Source organism: Rhinolophus sinicus, linkage group LG16, assembly GCF_036562045.2.
Source record: "Rhinolophus sinicus isolate RSC01 linkage group LG16, ASM3656204v1, whole genome shotgun sequence".
Classification (NCBI taxonomy): domain Eukaryota; kingdom Metazoa; phylum Chordata; class Mammalia; order Chiroptera; family Rhinolophidae; genus Rhinolophus; species Rhinolophus sinicus.
Genome location: NC_133765.1, coordinates 18,924,851 through 18,943,962, shown reverse-complemented (window position 1 = coordinate 18,943,962; position 19,112 = coordinate 18,924,851). Strand labels below are relative to the sequence as shown.

At 40.8% G+C, this 19,112-nt stretch overlaps 1 protein-coding gene across 1 annotated transcript in view; it reads right to left on the bottom strand.

The window, feature by feature from the left end:
* LOC109459619 (solute carrier family 5 member 4) overlaps window positions 1-13,282 on the bottom strand; it is a 38,876-nt gene extending 25,594 nt beyond the window's left edge. The window contains exons 1-4 of the mRNA XM_019754234.2: window positions 13,154-13,282; window positions 12,387-12,458; window positions 10,676-10,780; window positions 8,325-8,384 (exon numbers count right to left, since the gene is read on the bottom strand). Coding sequence (XP_019609793.2) covers window positions 8,325-8,384; window positions 10,676-10,780; window positions 12,387-12,458; window positions 13,154-13,282 — 366 coding nt within the window. The remainder of the gene's footprint in view (window positions 1-8,324; window positions 8,385-10,675; window positions 10,781-12,386; window positions 12,459-13,153) is intronic.
* Window positions 13,283-19,112: the final 5,830 nt, after the last annotated feature.

Genomic DNA, 19,112 nt, shown 5'->3' with positions numbered 1-19,112 from the left:
AACAGTGCACCAGCGTTCCCTTTTCTCCGCATCCACGCCAGCACTTGTTGTTTGTTGATTTATTGATGATAGCCATCCTGACTGGGGTGAGGTGGTATCTCATTGTGGTTTTTATTTGCATTTCTCTAATGGTTAGTGAGGTTGAACATTTCTTCATATGTCTGTTTGCCATCTGTGTGTCCTTTTTAGAAAAATGTCTCTTCATGTCCTCTGCCCATTTTTTAATTGGGTTGTTTGTTTTTTGGAGTTGAGTTGAGTGAGTTTTTATAAATTTGTGATATTAACCCCTTATCAGATATATCATTGGCAAATATCTTTTCCCAATCAGTAGGATCCCTTTTTGTTTTATTGATGGTTTCCTTTGCTGTGAAAAAGCTTTTTAGTTTGATGTAATCCCACATGTTTATTTTTCCTCTTACTTCTCCTGAGGATATATCAGTAAAAATCTTACTCCGGGTAATGTCTGTGAAGTTTCTTCCTATATTTTCTTCTAGGAATTTTATGGTTTCAGATCTTACATTTAAATCTTTAAGCCATTTTGAATTTATTTTTGTATGTGGTGTAAGGAGGTGATCCAGCTTCATCTTTTTGCATGTGTCTGTCCAAGTTTCCCAGCACCATTTATTGAATAGACTGTCTTTACCCCACCGTACATTCTTGCTTCCATTGTCATAGATTAAGTGGCCATATAGGCATGGATTTATTTCTGGACTCTCTATTCTGTTCCATTGATCTATGGGTCTGTTTTTATGCCAGTACCATGCTGTTTTGATTACTGTAGCCTTGTAGTATAATTTGAAGTCAGGTATTGTTATACCTCCCACTTTGTTCTTATTTCTCAAGATTGTTGAAGATATCCGGGGTCTTTTGTTATCCCATATAAATTTTAGGATTATATGTTCTATTTCTGTGAAAATGTCGTTGGTAGTTTGATAGGAATTGCGTTGAATATATATATTGCCTTAGGCAGTATGGACATTTTAACTATATTAATTCTTCCTATCCATGAACATGGTATGTGTTTCCATCTATTTGTATCTTCTTTCATTTCTTTCTTCAGTGTCTTATAATTTTCTGAGTACAGATCTTTTACTTCTTTGGTTAAATTTATTCCCAGGTATTTTATAGTCTTTGGAGCAATTGTAAATGGAATTGCTTTTTTAATTTCTCCTTCTGATGTTTTATTATTGGTATATACAAATGCAACTGATTTCTGAATATTAATTTTGTATCCTGCTACTTTACTAAATTCATCTATCAGCTCTAATAGTTTCTTGGTGGAGTCTTTAGGGTTCTCTAAATATAGTATCATATCATCTGCATATAATGACAGTTTTACTTCCTCCTTACCGATTTGGATGCCTTTTATTTCTTTTTCTTGTCTGATTGCTGTGGCTAGAACTTCCAGCACTATGTTGAATAGAAGTGGAGAAAGTGGGCAGCCTTGCCTTGTTCCTGATTTTAAGGGGAATGGTTTTAGTTTTTCCCCATTGAGTATGATGTTAGCTGTGGGTCTATCATATATGGCCTTTATTATGTTGAGATATGATCCTCTATTCCCACTTTCTTAAGGGTTTTTATCATGAATGGCTGCTGAATTTTATCAAATGCTTTTTCGCCAATTGATATGATCATATGATTTTTATTTTTCATTTTGTTAATGTGGTGTATCACATTAATTGATTTATGGATGTTGAACCACCCTTGCATACCAGGGATGAATCCCACTTGATCATGGTGTATAATCTTTTTAATATATTGCTGAATTCTGTTTGCTAGTATTTTGTTGAGGATTTTTGCATCTATGTTCATTAGCGATATCGGCCTGTAGTTTTCTTTTTTGTGGTGTCTTTGTCTGATTTTGGGATCAGGGTGATAGTGGCTTCGTAAAAGTGTTTGGGAGTCTTCCTCCTCTGGATTTTTGGAAGAGTTTGAGGAGAATAGGTGACAATTCTTTTTGGAACGCTCTGTAAAATTCACCTGTAAAGCCATCTGGTCCAGGGCTTTTGTTTGTTGGGAGATTGTTGATTACTGATTCAATTTCCTTGGTGGTAATCAGTCTATTCAGGTTTTCTGTCTCCTCTTGAGTTAGCCTTGGGAGGTTGTATGCATCTAGGAAATTGTCCATTTCTTCCAGGTTGTCAAATTTGTTGGCATACAGTTGCTCATAGAAATTTCTTAGGATTTTTGTATCTCTGCAGTGTCTGTTGTCACTTCTCCTCTTTCATTACTGATTTTATTAATTTGGGTCCTCTCTCTTTTTTTAATGAGTCTGGCTAAAGGTTTGTCAATTTTGTTTATCTTCTCTAAGAACCAACTCTTGGATTCATTGATCTTTTGTATTGTTTTTCTGGTTTCTATTTCATTTATTTCCGCTCTGATCTTTATTATCTCCTTCCTTGTACTCCTTTGGGCTTATTTTGTTGTTCTTTTTCCAGATCCCTTAAGTGTGAAGATAAACTGTTGATTAGTGATGTTTCTTGTTTCTTTAGGTAGGCCTGCAGTGCTATGAACTTCCCTCTTAGGACTGCTTTCGCTGCATCCCATAGATTTTGGGTCGTTGTATTTTCATTTTCGTTTGTCTCGAGATATCTTTTGATTTCTTCCTTGATCTCCTGTTTGACCCATTCATTGTTTAGTAACATATTATTCAGCCTCCATGAATTTGTGTGTCTTCCAGTCTTTTTCCTGTAGTTCATTTCTAATTTCATAGCACTGTGGTCAGAGAAGACAATTGGTATGATTTCAATTTTCTTAAATTTATCCAGACTTGCTTTGTGGCCTAACATATGGTCTATCTTGGAGAATGTTCCATGTGCGCTTGAGAAGAACGTGTATTCTGCAGCATTGGGGTGGAATGCTCTGAAAATATCGGTTAAATCCAAGTGGTCCAATGTGTCATTTAAGGCTGTTGTTTCCATATTGATTTTCTGTCTGGAAGACCTGTCCCTTGTTGTCAGAGGTGTGTTGAAGTCCCCTACTATGATAGTGTTACTGTTGATCTCCATCTTTATGTCAGTCAATATCTGTTTTATATATTTAGGTGCTCCTATGTTGGGTGCATAGATGTTTACTAGGGTTATATCCTCTTGTCGAATTGATCCCTTTATTATTATATAGTGTCCATCTTTGTCTTTTAATATTTTCTTCATTTTAAAGTCTATTTTGTCAGAGATAAGTATTGCAACTCCAGCTTTTTTCTCATTTCCATTTGCATGGAATATCTTACTCCAACCCTTCACTTTTAGCCTGTGTGTGTCTTTTGATCTGAGGTGAGTCTCTTGTATACAGCATATACAAGGGTCTTGCTTTCTTATCCATTCAGCCACCCTATGTCTCTTGATTGGAGCATTTAAACCATTTACATTTAAAGTGATTATTGATAAGTACATAGTTATTGCCATTTTTAAATTTGTGGATAAGTTGTTTTCGTCTTTCTTCTATTTACAGAAGTCCTTTTAGTATTTCTTGCAATGCTGGCTTGGTGGTAATGAATTCCTTTAGCTTATTCTTTTCTGGGAAGCTCTTTATCTCCCGTCAATTTTAAATGATAGCCTTGCTGGATAAAGCAACCTAGGTTGTAGGCCTTTGTTTTCCATCACTTTGAGTATCTCCTGCCACTCCCTCCTGGCCTTCAATGTTTCTGCAGAAAAGTCATTTGATAGTCTTATGGGAGTTCCCTTGTATGTAACCCTCTGTCTTTCTCTTGCTGCTTTTAGGATTCTCTCTTTGTCTTTAATCTTTGCCATTTTAGCTATAATGTGTCTTGGAGTGGACCTGTTTGGGTTTATCCTGGTTGGAACTCTCTGCACTTCCTGGACTTGTATGTTGGTTTCCTTCATCAGGTTAGGGAAATTTTCAGACATTATTACTTCAAATATGTTCTCAATCCCTTGTTTCTTCTCTTCACCTTCTGGTATTCCTATGATGCATGTTGTTGCGCTTGATGTTATCCCATAGGTCTCTTAAACCATCTTCATTGTTTTTTATTCTTTTTCTTTCTGTTGTTCTGTTTGGGTGATCTCTGCTAACTTGTCTTCTAAGTCGCTGATTCGATCCTCTGCTTCATCTAACCTGCTGTTAATTCCTTCAAGTGAGTTCTTTATTTCGGTAACTGTGTTCTTTAGTTCTAACTGGTTGTTCGTTATGATTTCTACATCCTTCTTGATGTCCTCTCTAAGTTCCTTAAACATTCTTATCATCAGTATTCTGAACTCTGTCTCTGACAGTTTGGTTACCTCTGCTTCATTTAGTTCCATTTCTGAAGGTTTCTTCTGTTCTTTTATTTGGGATATGTTTCTTTGTTTCCTCATTCTGGCTGACTCTCTGTGTTTGCTTGATGTATTAGATAGGTGCCCTGGAGTTCTTAGTTCTTGCTGGATTAGTATATAATAAATGTCCTTTATATTTGACTTGCACTACTTGTTCTCCTCCTGCGTGTGCTCTAAAAGTGACTCTTGTGTTGTGTATATTGTCCTGTTAAAGAAGATCCTTAATTGCTTTTCGCTTGTGAGTAGGTGGAGTTAACTCCTAGGCTGACTAGTTGTGAGACTTGGCTTTGCCCGCGCAGGGTATTCTGCTGCGTGAGGATTGACCGCTTAGATGTGGTTTGCCCTTTGGCCTCTATGTGCCTGTAAACAAACAAACAAACAAACAAAAACCACAGCGCCAGTTGTGGCTTAAGCCCACCAAGTGATCTCCAGGTTGTTCTCTGCTATAGCATAGAGTCCCCACTGACACAGGCAAAGATGTCAAAAATATAAAGACAAATCAGCACAGAACAAAAACAAACAAACAAACAAAAAACACAGCGCCAGTTGTGGCTTAAGCCCACCAAGTAATCTCCAAGTTGTTCTCTGCTGTAGCACAGAATCCCCACTCGACACAGGCAAAGATGTCAAAAATATAAAGACAAATCAACACAGAACAAAAACAAACAAACAAACAAAAAACAAACAAACAAAAAACAAACAAACAAAAAACACAGCGCCAGTTGTGGCTTAAGCCCACCAAGTAATCTCCAAGTTGTTCTCTGCTGTAGCACAGAATCCCCACTCGACACAGGCAAAGATGTCAAAAATATAAAGACAAATCAAAACAGAAAGAAAAGAAAAGAAAAAAAAAAAAAAAAGACAGCGCCAGTTGTGGCTTAAGCCCACCAAGTAATCTCCAAGTTGTTCTCTGCTGTAGCACAGAATCCCCACTCGACACAGGCAAAGATGTCAAAAATATAAAGACAAATCAACACAGAACAAAAACAAACAAACAAACAAAAAACAAACAAACAAACAAACAAACAAAAAACACAGCGCCAGTTGTGGCTTAAGCCCACCAAGTAATCTCCAAGTTGTTCTCTGCTGTAGCACAGAATCCCCACTCGACACAGGCAAAGATGTCAAAAATATAAAGACAAATCAAAACAGAAAGAAAAGAAAGAAAAAGAAAAAAAAAAAAAAAAAAAAAAAAAAAAACAGCGCCAGTTGTGGCTTAAGCCCACCAAGTAATCCCCTGCGTATTGTGCAGGTAGAGCCGGTCACCTGATGCCCAGAGTGACTCTGAGGCTGCAGCTTTAGATGCGTGGGGCTGAGGGGTCTGGACAGTAGGTTTTACAAAGTCAGTGCAGTTTCTGCCCTTGCCGGCACATATGCACACCGAGAATAGCACCACCAGCCCTGTGTCCAGCTCTCCTGAGTCTTAGGGCACCTCTTCCCTGTGTGTGTGTGTGGCCGGCAGGGAATTCCTCAGCTGCTGAAAGCTGAGTGCTGTATATACCACTTACTGCTGATCCCTGGGAGTGCCTCCGCCGATGTAATTGCCACGCCCTAGGCAGGCCAGAAAGGGTGGGGGCTGGGGATGGAAAGAGGGGTCTTCTCTTTCCCAGCCCAGCTGTGTCACACCCCACCCACAGGCCAGAAACGGTGGTATCTGGGGGTGGATGAGTCTTCTGTCTCCTAGTCCAGGGCAAACCACACTCTTCTCAGCCTCTTCCCTGGACCAAAGCCAGCGGCCAGTCTTCCCTTAGCCCAAACCCCAAGGCTCCTCTGTAATCTGACACTGCTCTTCAGATCAGGAGCCAGTTTAAGTCTCTGGAAGGGTGGGGGTAGGATTGGAAGAGCGGGGGGAGGGGCCCAGGTATGGAGTTTAATAGTCTCAAATGCTAGATATCCTCCCTCTGCGGGAGGGAGAGGTCTGCTGTGGGACGCAAAGTAGAGTCCGGCACTTGGCTTTTGTGTTCTCTCTTTTTTCCTGGGAACCCCTGCGTCTCTGCAGCTGGGGATGTGTTTGCCCCGCTCTAGGCTGGCTAGAAAGGGTGGGGGCTGGGGATGGAAGGAGGGGTCTTCTCTTTCCCAGCCCCGCTGTCTTAACACTCTTCCCGCAGGCCAGAAAAGGTGGTGGCTGGGGGCGGAAGATTCCCAGCTCCTAGCCTCCTCCCTGGGCCCGCCTGTCTTCCCGGAGCCGGGGCTCCAAGGCGCCTCTGTAATCTGCCGCTGCTCCTTAGTGCAGGGGCTAGATCAAGTCTCTAGAAAGGCGGGGGTAGGGTCAGAAGAGCGGGGGAAGGTGCCCAGGCACGGAGTCTGTGTTCCTTGTCCGGCCCAAGGACCAACTGAGGTTATTAGCTGAAGTTAATGCTGGATATGCTGCCCCTGCAGCGGGAGAGGACCGCTGTGGGACGCAGGGCAAAACGCCCACCTCGTGGCTTCCGGGCTCTCCTCCGTCCTGGGATATCCTGCGTATCTGTAGCCGTGGGTGTGGGCTGGAATTTCACAGGCACAGGTGCGGAGCAGATTTCCACAACCCGAGGGTGGGGGCCGAATTTCTACCGCCACAGGTGTGGACCGCGATCCCAACCCGCGTCCCCACCGCCGCCGCAGGTGCGGCGTGTCTCCGCTCCGCTCCAAGAAGGGGAATTCTTGGTGGCTCAGAAACGGTGAGGAGCCCCTGAAAGATGATAATGCACATCCAAGAATGCACGCATGAGCTTTGTGGCATGGGTCTGGGTCTGCCAACCTAAACATAAAGGACTTTTCAAAGTAAGAGGTGATGAGCATTTATTTGAGATCAAAGAATAGCAATTTGGGAAGCACTGATTCAGACAGAAGCCCAGGTAGAGTTCTGATTAGGAGACAAAGGCAATGGGTATTTATGAGAAAGGGAAGGAGAACAAATACAGCAATAGAAGGAAGGCATTTCTATTGGTGAATAAAAGCTAACAGAGTGATGTTAATTCTAAGCAATGTTTTTAATTTCCTGTACGGTAGTCATTAGTCCAGCAGTCTGAATCTCTGCTTCCTTGTTATTTTTGTAAACAATTCTTTAGGATACAAGGTCGCTTTAGGCCAAAGGTTATTTTGCTCTGTTTTAACATTCCAAACAGAGCTTATGCCTTGCGAGGCATAAGACACGCAAGGCAGTTCCTCTGAGATGGCAGCTCCAGCTCCATTTTAAAGTGGCTCCAGTTATTTATTTTAATTTTTTACGGGCCCTTGAACCAAGGACAGCATAATCCAACAGAGCTTGTTCAAGCCTGGAGCAAGAGGGACCCCAGGATGGGCAAATGGGGACTATATGGTGACTTGCAGAGGGCCTAGCCAGAAGGCTTGCCCCCTGAGCACCCTCCTCCGAGGAATTATTTCAGAATGCAGCACTCATGGTCTGAGCACCAGAAGCAAAAGGAATAAAAGTGGAAACAGGGCTCAGGGAGACAAACCAGTGCCCCAGTTACCCTGTTTCCCCGAAAATAAAACCTACCGGACAATCAGCTCTAATGCATCTTTTGGAGCAAAAATTAATATAAGATCTGGTTATATTATATTATATTATATTATATTATATTATATTATATTATATTATATTATATATACCTGGCCTTACATTATAATAAAAAAAGACCAGGTCTTATATTAAGTTTTGCTCCAAAAGACGCATTAGAGCTGATTGTCTGGCTAGGTCTTATTTTTGGGGAAACACAGTAGTTGACAACACCCAGGTTAAAGGGGAGCCACCATAGCTATGGTATATCCTACCCCTTCATTAAAAAAAGATACCACTTTACAAATGTCAGAATGGCAAGAATTAGAATGAATGAAAATGCCATGTGTTGGTAAGGACGTGGGAAAACGGGAACCCTTACAATCGTGATGGCCGGGGAACAGCTGACTGTGGCCATTTGCAAAAGCAGTCTGGCAGCACTTATGGACTGATGTTAATGTGAGCCCAGAAATCCTAGGACAAGTGATATTACCCAGGTTTCATGACTGAGCAGAAAGAATGAGCGAATACATAGACGCCTGACAGATGTGCTGAGAACACCTCTGTATACTCACCCCTGCCTTGATGTATATGGGAACAAAGAACCACCCTAGGACCAGCAACAGCAGCAGGGCCTACAAGAAACCAAGAAAAGAGTGTGAAGTCAGAGAGCCTTGGCTTGTGCGCCTTGTCACTTCATGATCTCTGAGTTTGAAAATAAAATACAGTAAGTCCTCACTTAATGTTGTTGATAGGTTCTGGGAAACTGCAACTTGAAACAAAATGATGTATAACCAAACGAATTTTCCCATAGGCTAATTGATACAAACTAGAGTTAAGTTCCCACAGCACATTTCTGATCACAAAAACATCACCATGCTTCTAAATAAAGACCCCAAACACTTCTAATCTTAAACATTGAGATAAATGTGAGTTATACATTCATTTGACCTTAAAGATTAATTAAAACAAGTAAGATAATTATTTTCCAACCTGCTTATTCCAGTTCAGGGTCGAGGTGGCTGAAGCCTCTCCTGGCAGCTCAGGGTGCAAGGTGAAAATCAAGCCTGGACAGGACTCCCTTTCAGCGCAGGCTGCACACACACACACACACACACACACACACACACTTAGACTGGGAAAATTTAGACATGCTAGTTCATCTCAGGAAATTGGAGTACCCAGAGAAAACACACACAAACATGGAGAGAATGTGCAAACTCCAGACAGTGGCCTCGGTTGGGAATGAATTTTGTTTTCTTATCAACATTATAACAAAATGACATTGAATGAAATAATGTTATTCAAGGACCTGCCATTTCTGGAGGCTGAGGATGTGACAAAAGATGCATGGTGAAAAATGGACAGAAGATAATAATAGATCTGAGCACAACTGGACCACTGGAAGGTCGTACCATCTTTGCCAAAATAAATTCTTGCCTGGCAGGAATTACATACAGAGCGACAAAGCAATGAGAAAGAAATTTGCAGATACGAGGCTATTCCCAGTATCCCCCAAGTCTTGCCACTTATAATAATGATAATAGTATAATCTTGTATTAATATTAATGTTTACAAAGAGTCTCCCCATGTATCACTCATGCTATTCTCACAACAAACAGGTGAGGCAGATATGATAAGCACAGTTATTTCTGTCTTATAAAGGGGGAACCTGAGCCACATGGAGATTAAAGAGGCCCAAGGTCACAAACTAAAAAAGCCAGGCTCTTGGCAGCCTTATAATCACACCCACTGGGGTCATAGGACATTTTGTCCAGGCCTCTGGAGGCTGGCTCCTTTCTGGAGTTCATGGCACTATCAAGACAAAACTAAGACCATAGGCCATGTCTGGAGGCTGGGTCCATTCTGGTCCCTGATACAGCTGAAGTAAAACCAGAGACAAAATCTTCAGCAAGGGAGGGGCACTGGTATTGGTGATGACTCAAGCTTACTTGCTGAGTCCATCCTGGGATGGTCTGTTCACACAATGACTATGATCCAACTTTCTCCCATATAAGCATCTCCCGCTGACTGATATACACACATATGAACATGCAAACACTAGACAAGGTAAGAGGAAAGAACAGAGAAAAAAAAACACCTCAGGCAACTCAAGGAATAGTTATGGCATGTGCTCAGCCAAGAGCTAAATGAGGAGGCAGTATAAGTGACATAAGAGGAGACGGTCCCTGTCCTTAAAAAACGTAAGGTCTAATGAAGGGAACACAACTTCTACTGATAAAATGACCAGTTAGGAACTCAATCACAGTGTCTTGTAGATTCTACCTACTATCTCTAAATCATTCACTCCTTACTCTGCTGTCGCTTTCTGAATCCGGAGGCACTCGGTCAGTTTCTATGCATCCATGTGGCATCAGCACTCCCTTGACACATGTCACACCCCACCCATCATCGCGGATGGATGCCTGTCTTGTGTGAAATCTCTCACGACTCCATGCATGCCTCTCTCCCTGTACTGTCTACACTGCAGTGAATTCACACCTGTCTCTCCCACGGGGATGTAAGCTTCCCAAAAGAAGGGGCCATTGCTTTCACGTTTTTCTATTGCCTGCATCCAATTCAGAGCTGGACACAGAGTGTAATTGCTCAGGGAGAAGAGGTAGAAGTGAGAGCTAAAATGATCAAGGAGGTCAAGTGAAAGTAGAGACTGAATCATTTGTCATTGACATGGCACTCCTGAGGGCAATAACTGCTTGAGCAAAGACTCAGAGGTGGGGGATGTGACTGGAATGGCCCAGGTAGAATAGGGACGCACAGGGGAGGCCCTGAATTTCAAACAATGGGTGGGTTAGGAAAAGGAAAAATGGAAATCAAACCAAACATGAATTTATCCTATACAGATTCCCAGAAAAGCATACGTGGGTAGAGTTTTGATTGAAAAGATAAAGCTTATGCGCTCACTTACATTCCATTCAAACGCTGCAGTGGCGATTCCCGAAGCTGCTCCGGTCCCTGCCAGCCCCACAAAGTGGCCACTGCCGATGTTACTGGCAAAGAGAGAGGCACCCATCTGGAATCCAAGAGAACACACTAGGATCAGGATTAAAAGATTCAGATCAGACTTCATGAAAGCAAGTCAATATTGAGATGCTTCCATCTCTATTCCTTAGAGCGGGAGTCAGCAAACTACGGCCTGTGGGCTGAATCTAGTTTTTTGCATGGTTGGTAAGCTAAGAGTACTTTTTACATTTTTGAATGGTTAAAAAAATCTAAAGAAGAATGATATCTTGTGAAATTATATGAAATTCAAGTTTCAGTGCCCAGAAATTGTTTTATTGGAACACAGCCATGCTCGCTGGTTTTATGTATTGACTGTGGCTGCTTCTGTGCTACAATGGCCCAGTGGTGTGGTTGCAACGGGCTGTGCTGGCCCACAAACTCTAAAGTACTTGCAATCTGCCACTTTACAGATGAGCTTGCTGATGCCTGTTTTAGAGGAACATGAATCTATCTATCTGAACGCTCCGAGTTCAGCCTGCCCTTGGCCGAGAACTGCCAGACCTGCCATCGGCTCTTTCAGTCAGCCGCAAGGAACCCAAAATTGGGTAGAAGGGGGTGCCTCTCCATCCTTATGGCTGTAAGCACCCTCTTTTAATTCACCTGCCTTCCCATCGTATTGTCTACTATTCTTAAATCTCAAAGATCAAGAGAGATCTGTTGAGGGGGCACTGATGAGCACCTGTGCTGACTGAACAGAATTGAGGTGTGAGACCCTTGCAGCACCTGTTCTTCTGTTCCCATCTTTTCAGCCTCTGTAAAAATCACCTTTTCTCTTCAGGCATTTGGGACCAGGGGATGGGATTAAGTTCATTTGTGGCTATGGGATTGATCGGACACCCATGTCAAGGTTGCAACTGGTTTGCTTCAACCATACTGGCCAGGTCATTTACTGGTCTCCACTTCCCTTCATCTTATTTAGTCAGCAGATCTATGAAGGAAGCATATATTGAGCACTCACTGTATACCCAGCGCACAGCTGACAGTGCTTGGGTTCAGAGAAGAAGACGTACCCTCTGTTGCAATGAGACTCTTGCCAAGCAGACCAGACATCAGAACCCAGCAAGGAAGACACCAACTGGGCCAGAGTCAAAGAGGCATCACCACTGGCACCATCACAGGGCACACACTTCCACTATGACAGCTGCACGGAACAAAGGACTAGACATTCAGGTGACAGCGCAGGGTAAGGCTTCTCAGATGAAGCAGGGCTTGAGCTGGTTGTTGAAGGAGGAAAGCAGCAGGGGACACGCATCCACCCAAGAGGGGCAGAGGGGCAGCATTAGCTCAGGGTTGGGAACAGAGAAGGAGTCTGCTGGGGCTCGTCAGGGGCCAAGACAGAAGATTCTCGATGAGGACCAGGGCAAATGAACACTGAAGCAGAGCTGATTTGGGTTTTCTCAAATGCCACACGACACCTGCTGTCATAATTGGTGACACACAGTCATTTAGTGGACGAGTGGGGCAGAGCCCTGAGGTCAGGGATTTAGGCAAAGAGACACCCGCAAGGGGACAGCCAATGCACATCAGAAATGATTAGCATTTCCAAGGTTTCCTTCATTTACTCTTAAACACACACACACAGGACACTTCTCTCCAGGAAACTCTGAGCCACTCACCGGCCACCAGGCCACATCTCGACCAGCCAGGAAGAAGCCTCCAACAGTGCCCCGGTTGGTCTTCAGCATGGCCTGAGCAGAAGGGAAGACATGTGACAGTCAAAGCACAGCAGACGCAGCCAAGACCCCCCAGAGACTGGCCATGCTGCTGAGGGAAGTGACCTCTTCCAGCTCTCCTGAAGAAACATTTTCCTAGAAACCGTGATGTAGCATCAATTTGTAAGGGCCTCAAAATCGTAGTTTCACAGGAACTCAGGGACTTTAGGAAATCGTATTCCTCAATCTTTGTCCTAATTGCCCTGTTTACTTTCATTTATGAAAACAATGTGTGGTATCACCGAAGCTGTGCTTGGAAGAAAATTTGCAGCCTCAAACTCATTACTGAAAGGAAAGAAGGAGCACCAATGCATTAAGCCTCCAACTCAACTAAGACAGTGAGCAAATAACAAAGGAAAAGAAAAGAAGTGAGATGATACAAATAATGTGTCTATTCGTTATGCCACATGCTGGAGATGCTGAACAGAGTATGTCTGAAGTTCCCAGTGCTGGCTCCATTCACTCGCTGCGGTTGTTAGGAGAACCAGTTAAGTCAGTGCAAGCATTATTGACGCCACACACAAGAAAATGATTCTGACAGAAGGACAATGAAATCTGTGACAGTTGTTAATGTTCTCTCAGCCTTATCACACCACACGGTTCCTTCCTTTACATGGTTTACCCCCAAGCCTTGTTCCCACCCTAAAAGCCCCAATGGAGCTCCTACATACCCACAGCCCGACAGCCATCACCACCACGAAATAGACAACGATGACGGAGATGTCAGCAGCGTTTCGGATGCGCTCTGACATCTCAGGAGGGCTTGGGGTCCCAGTGCTGGGGCTCAACGTGCTGGCCATGGCTGCAGGTGATGTTGTCCCCATCCCAGGAATGGCCCTTTCCTTTATATAGGCTCTGGGTTAATGATCAGCCTCAAGCAGGTGGGGCACGCTATCAGTACCAGCTCCTTAGCATAGGGACCTTTAAACCTTTTCTCTACAACCCTGAGACCCTGGCCCTCCAGCAGTCAGCGCTGGTCTAAGGGGAATGTGAGAATGAGGCCCGAGAGACAAGAAATGGAGTGAGAATTGGAGGTGGAGGGTGGGGTGTTCCCTGTGTGGAAAGACAGGGTCTTTAAGAAGATTTGACCTGGTTGAATGAAGATTAGGGAGAGATGATGTGTCCAATGAGGGGAGGACACAGGTTAAAGGGCCACAAAAGAGTCAGGAGGGATAGGGGGTGAGGGTCTCTTACAGAGCAGATAAGATTCCTGACCAAGGAATTATATCCCTTGAAAGTGAAGTTAGTCGTGTGTTTCATGGGTTCCAAAACCCCATATTTTTCTGGAACAGGTAATCTAAGGTGGCGTCCTATGACACTTCAGGACTGTGGTGGCCCATGCGGGACAGGAAAGTGGCTCTATAAGCGTTGCATGTGGAGAGGGGACAGACAGGGCTGTGGAGTGGGCTGGGCCAGATGTTTTGACAATTACAATGGGTGAATCAACCTAAAAACTTGTGATAGTGATTTTAGCACTCAATGCCCATGACCCTTCCCATCGCCTGAACTTAAAAGTGAAGTCTCAACACTCTTTCCCCCCCATATTTTTATTGTGGTAAAATATACATAACACAAAATTTACTATTGTCACGACTTTGAGGTGTACAATTCGGTGGCATTAGTACATTTGCAATATTGTGTGACCATCACCACTATCCATTTTTAGAACCTTGTCGTTATTCCTAACAGAAGTTTTGTACCCAATACACAATAACTCCCCATTCCTCCCTCTTCCCAGCCTCTCGTAACCTCTATTCTACATTCTTTCTCGGAATTAACCTGTTCTAGGTATCTCCCATAAGTGGGATCATACAATATTTGTCCTTATGTGTTGGGTTTATTTCACTTTGCATGTTTTCAAGGTGCATCCATGTTGTAGAATGTATCAGAATTGTACTCCTTTTCAAGGCTGAATAATATTCCATTGCATGTATACACCACATTTTGTGTATTCATATATCTGTCGATGGACACTTGGGTTGTTTCCACCTGTTAGCTATTGTGAGTAATGCTGCTATGAACATTGGTGTACAAATATCTGTTTGAATGCCTGCTTTCAGCTCTTGTGTGTACCTATCTAGAAATAGAGTTGCTGGGTCAGATGACAACATGTTTAACATTTTAAAGAAGCATTAAACTGTTTTCTAAGAAGCTGCACTATTGTACTTTCCCACCAGCAATGCACAAGGGTTCCAGTTTCTTCACATATTCACCAACACTTACTATTTTCAGTTTTTAAAATTGTAGCCATCGTCATAGGTGTTCAAGTGGTTTTCATTTTTGGCTTTTATAATTCAATGATTAATGATGGTATTTCCTGTGCATATTGGCTATTTGTATATATATTTGGATAACTGTCTATTCAAGTCCTTTGCTCATTTTAGAACTGGATTGTTTTGTTGTTGTTTTTTTTGATTTGTAGTTCTTTAGTTTTTCTGGATGTTAATGTCGTACCAGAGATGAAGTTTGAAAATATTTTTTCTTATTCTGTAGGTTGTATTTTCATTCTCTTAATAGTGTCTTTTGATGCATACAATTTTTAATTTTAATGTTCAATTTATCTATTTTTTCTTTTGTTGTTTGTATGATTAGTGTCATATTAAAAAATCATCACCAAATCCAATATCATAAAGATTTTACACTATATTTTATAGTTTTAGCATCTTATGTTCAGGTCTCTCATCCATTTTGAGTTAACTTTTGTATATGGTATAAAGTAAAGGTCCAACTTCACTCATTTTCATGTGATTATCCAGTTTTTCAAGATCCATTTATTGAAGACTATTCTTTGTCCATTGAATGTTCTTTGCATTAAGTCTTCCAGTCCATGATTACAGGATTTTGTTTCTTTCAGCAATGCTTTTTAGCATTTATTGTACAAGTCTTTCACCTCCTTGATTAAACTTATACTTAAGCATTTTATTCTCATTAAATGCTACTATAATGGAATTATTTACATAATTCCTTTTTGAGATTTCTCATTGTTAGTATATAGAAATGCAATTGATTTTGTGTGTTGGTTTTATATACTGCAAATTTGTTGAATTAGTAGTCTAACAGTATTTTTGTAGAATTTTTAGGGGTTTCTTCATATATGATCGTGTTTTTTTTAATTTATTGGGGTGACAATTTATTAGTGAAATTACATAGATTTCAGGTGTACAATTCTGTATTACATCATCTATAAATCCCATTGTGTGTTCACCACCCAGAGTCAGTTCTCCTTCCATCACCATATATTTGATTCCCCTTAACCTCATCTCCCACCCCTCACCCCCCTTACCCTCTGGTAACCACTAAGCTATTGTCTGTGTCTATGAGTTTTTGTTTCTCATTTGTTTGTCTTGTTCTTTTGTTGTTTTTGGTTTATATACCACATATCAGTGAAATCATATGGTTCTCTGCTTTTTCTGTCTGACTTATTTCGCTTAGCATTATATTCTCAAGATCGATCCATGTTGTCACAAATGGTCCTACTTCATCTTTTCTTACCACCGAATAGTATTCCATTGTGTGTATATACCACAACTTGTTTTTTCCATTCATCCATCGAAGGACATTTTGGTTGTTTCCATGTCTTGGCCACCGTAAATTAAGCTGCAATGAACATTGGAGCACACGTGTCTTTAAGGATAAATGTTTTCAGATTTTTGGGATAGATACCCAGGAGAGGGGTTGCTGGGTCATACGGTAATTCTATTCGTAATTTTTTGAAGAACCTCCACACTGCCTTCCATAGCAGCTGAACCAATCTGCATTCCCACTAACAGTGTATGAGGGTTTCTTTTTCTCCACAGCCTCTCCAACACTTGTTACTATTTGTCTTGTTGATGATAGCCATTCTAACTGGGGTGAGGTGATATCTCATTGTGGTTTTTATTTGCATTTCTCTGATGATTAGTGATGTTGAGCATTTTTTCATATGTCTATTTGCCATTTGTATGTCCTCTTTGGAGAAATGTCTCTTCAGGTCCTCTGCCCATTTTTCAATTTTTTGTTGTTGTTATTGAGTTGCATGAGTTCCTTGTATATTTTGGATATTAGTCCCTTATCGGAGGCACTGTTTGCAAAAATCTTATCCCATTCAATTGGTTGCCTCTTTATTTTGTCTGTGGTTTCTTTTTCTGTGCAGAAGCTTTAAAGTTTGATATAGTCCCATTCATTTATTTCCCTTGCCTTTGGAGTCAAATTAATAAAATGCTCTTTGAACCCAAAGTCCATAAGTTTAGTACCTATGTTTTCTTCTATGCAGTTTATTGTTTCAGGTCTTATGCTCAAGTCTCTGATCCATTTTGAATTAATTTTGGTACATGGTAACACATAGCAGTCCAGTTTCATTCTTTTGTAAGTGGCTTTCTAATTCTGCCAGCACCATTTACTGAAGACACTGCCTTTTCTCCATTGTATGTTTTTTGCTTCTTTGTCATAAATTAACTGTCCATATTTATATGGGTTGATTTCTGGGTTCTCAATTCTATTCCATTGGTCTACATGTCTATTTTTCTGCCAACACCATGCTGTTTTGATTGTAGTAGCCCTGTAGTACAAGCTAAAGTCAGGGAGTGTGATACATCCAGCCTTGTTCTTTTTTCTTAAGATTGCTTTGGCTATTCGGGATCTTTTTGGTTCCAAACAAATCTGATGTTTTTTGTTCTATTTCTTTAAAAAATGCCATTGAGATTTTGATGGGGATTGCATTAAATCTGTATATTGCTTTGGGTAATATGGGCATTTTAACTATGTTGATTCTTCCAATCCATGAGCACGGAATGTCTTTCCATTTCTTTGTGTCTTCTTCAGTTTCTTTTAAAAAAACTTCTTATAGTTTTCAGTATATAGGTCTTTCACATTCTTGGTTAAGTTTATTCCTAGGTATTTTATTCTTTTTGCTGCAATTGCAAAAGGAATTTTTTTTTTTATTATTATTTCTTTTTCTGAGATTTCATTGTTAGAATATAGGAATGCAATGGACTTTTGTACGTTGATTTTGTAGCCAGCAACTTTACTGTATTCGTTGATTGTTTCTAATAGCTTTTTGGTGGAGTCTTTAGGGTTTTCTATATATAGCATCATGTCATCTGCAAAGACTGATAATTTAACTTCTTCGTTCCCAATTTGGATGCCTTTTATTTCTTTCTCTTGCCTGATTACTCTGGCGAGGACTTCCAACACTATGTTGAAAAGCAAGGTGATAGGGGACAGCCCTGCCATGTTCCTGAACATAGAGCAAAGGGCTTCAGTTTTTCACCATTAGTTAGGAAATTAGCTGAGGGTTTGTCATATATGGCCTTTATTACATTAAGGTATTTTCCTTCTATACCTATTTTATTAAGTGTTTTAATCATAAATGGATGTTGTATCTTGTCAAATCCATTTTCTGCATCAGTTTATATAATCATATGATTTTTTTCCTTTCTTTTGTTTATGTGATGTATCACATTGATGGATTTGCATATGTTGAACAATCCTTGTGCCCCTGGGATGAACCCCACTTGGTCGTGATGAATAATCTTTTTAATGTATTGCTGCATTTGATTTGCTAGAATTTTGTTTAGGATTTTTGCATCTGTATTCATCAGAGATATTGGTCTGTAGTTTTCCTTCTTTGTATTATCCTTACCAGGTTTTGGTACCAGGGTAAAGTTGGCCTCATAAAATGAATTAGGGAGTACTGATCTTCTTCAATTTTTTGGAAGAGTTTGAGCAGGACTGGTATTAGATCCTCTTTGAAGGTTTGGTAGAATTCACTAGTGAAGCCATCTGGTCCCGGACTTTTGCTTTTGGGAAGGCTTTGGATGACTGATTCAATTTCGTTTCCGGTGATCGGTCTATTTAGATTTTCCAATTCTTCATGGTTCAGCCTAGGAAGGTTATATGTTTCTAAGAACTTGTCCGTTTCTTCTAGGTTATTGAATTTGGTGGCATATAGTCCTTCATAGTATTCTTGGATGATCCTGTGTTTTTCTGTGGCATCCGTGATAACTTCCCCTTTTACATTTCTGATTTTGTTTATTAGTATCTTTTCTCTTTTTATCTTAGTGAGTCTAGCCAAGGGTTTGTCAATTTTGTTAATCTTTTCAAAAAACCAGCTCTTTGTCACATTAATTTTTTCTATTGTCTTTTTGTTCTCTATTTCATTTAGTTCTGCTCTGAGTTTTATTATTTCCTTTCCTTTGTTGACCATGGATTTTATTTATTCTTTTTTTTCTATTTCTTTAAGGTGTAACGTGAGGTTATTTATTTGGAATTTTTCTTGTTTCTTGAGATAGGCCTGTAATGATATAAATTTCCCACTTAAAACTGCTTTCACTGCATCCCAAAAATTTTGGTAGGATGTATTTTCATTCTCATTTGTTTCTATGTATCTTTTAATCTCTCCTCCAAATTCTTCTTTGACCTGGTCGTTCTTTAAAAGTATGTTGTTTAATCTCCATGTATTTGTGGGTTTTCCTGCTTTCTTTTTGCAGTTGATATCCAATTTCAAAGCCTTGTGATCAGAGAATATGCTTGATATGATTTCAATCTTCTTAAATTTGCTGAGGCTAGTTTTATGTCCCAATATATGGTCTATCTTTGAGAATGTTCCATGTACACTAAAAAAATGTATAGTCTATATTTTAGGATGAAATG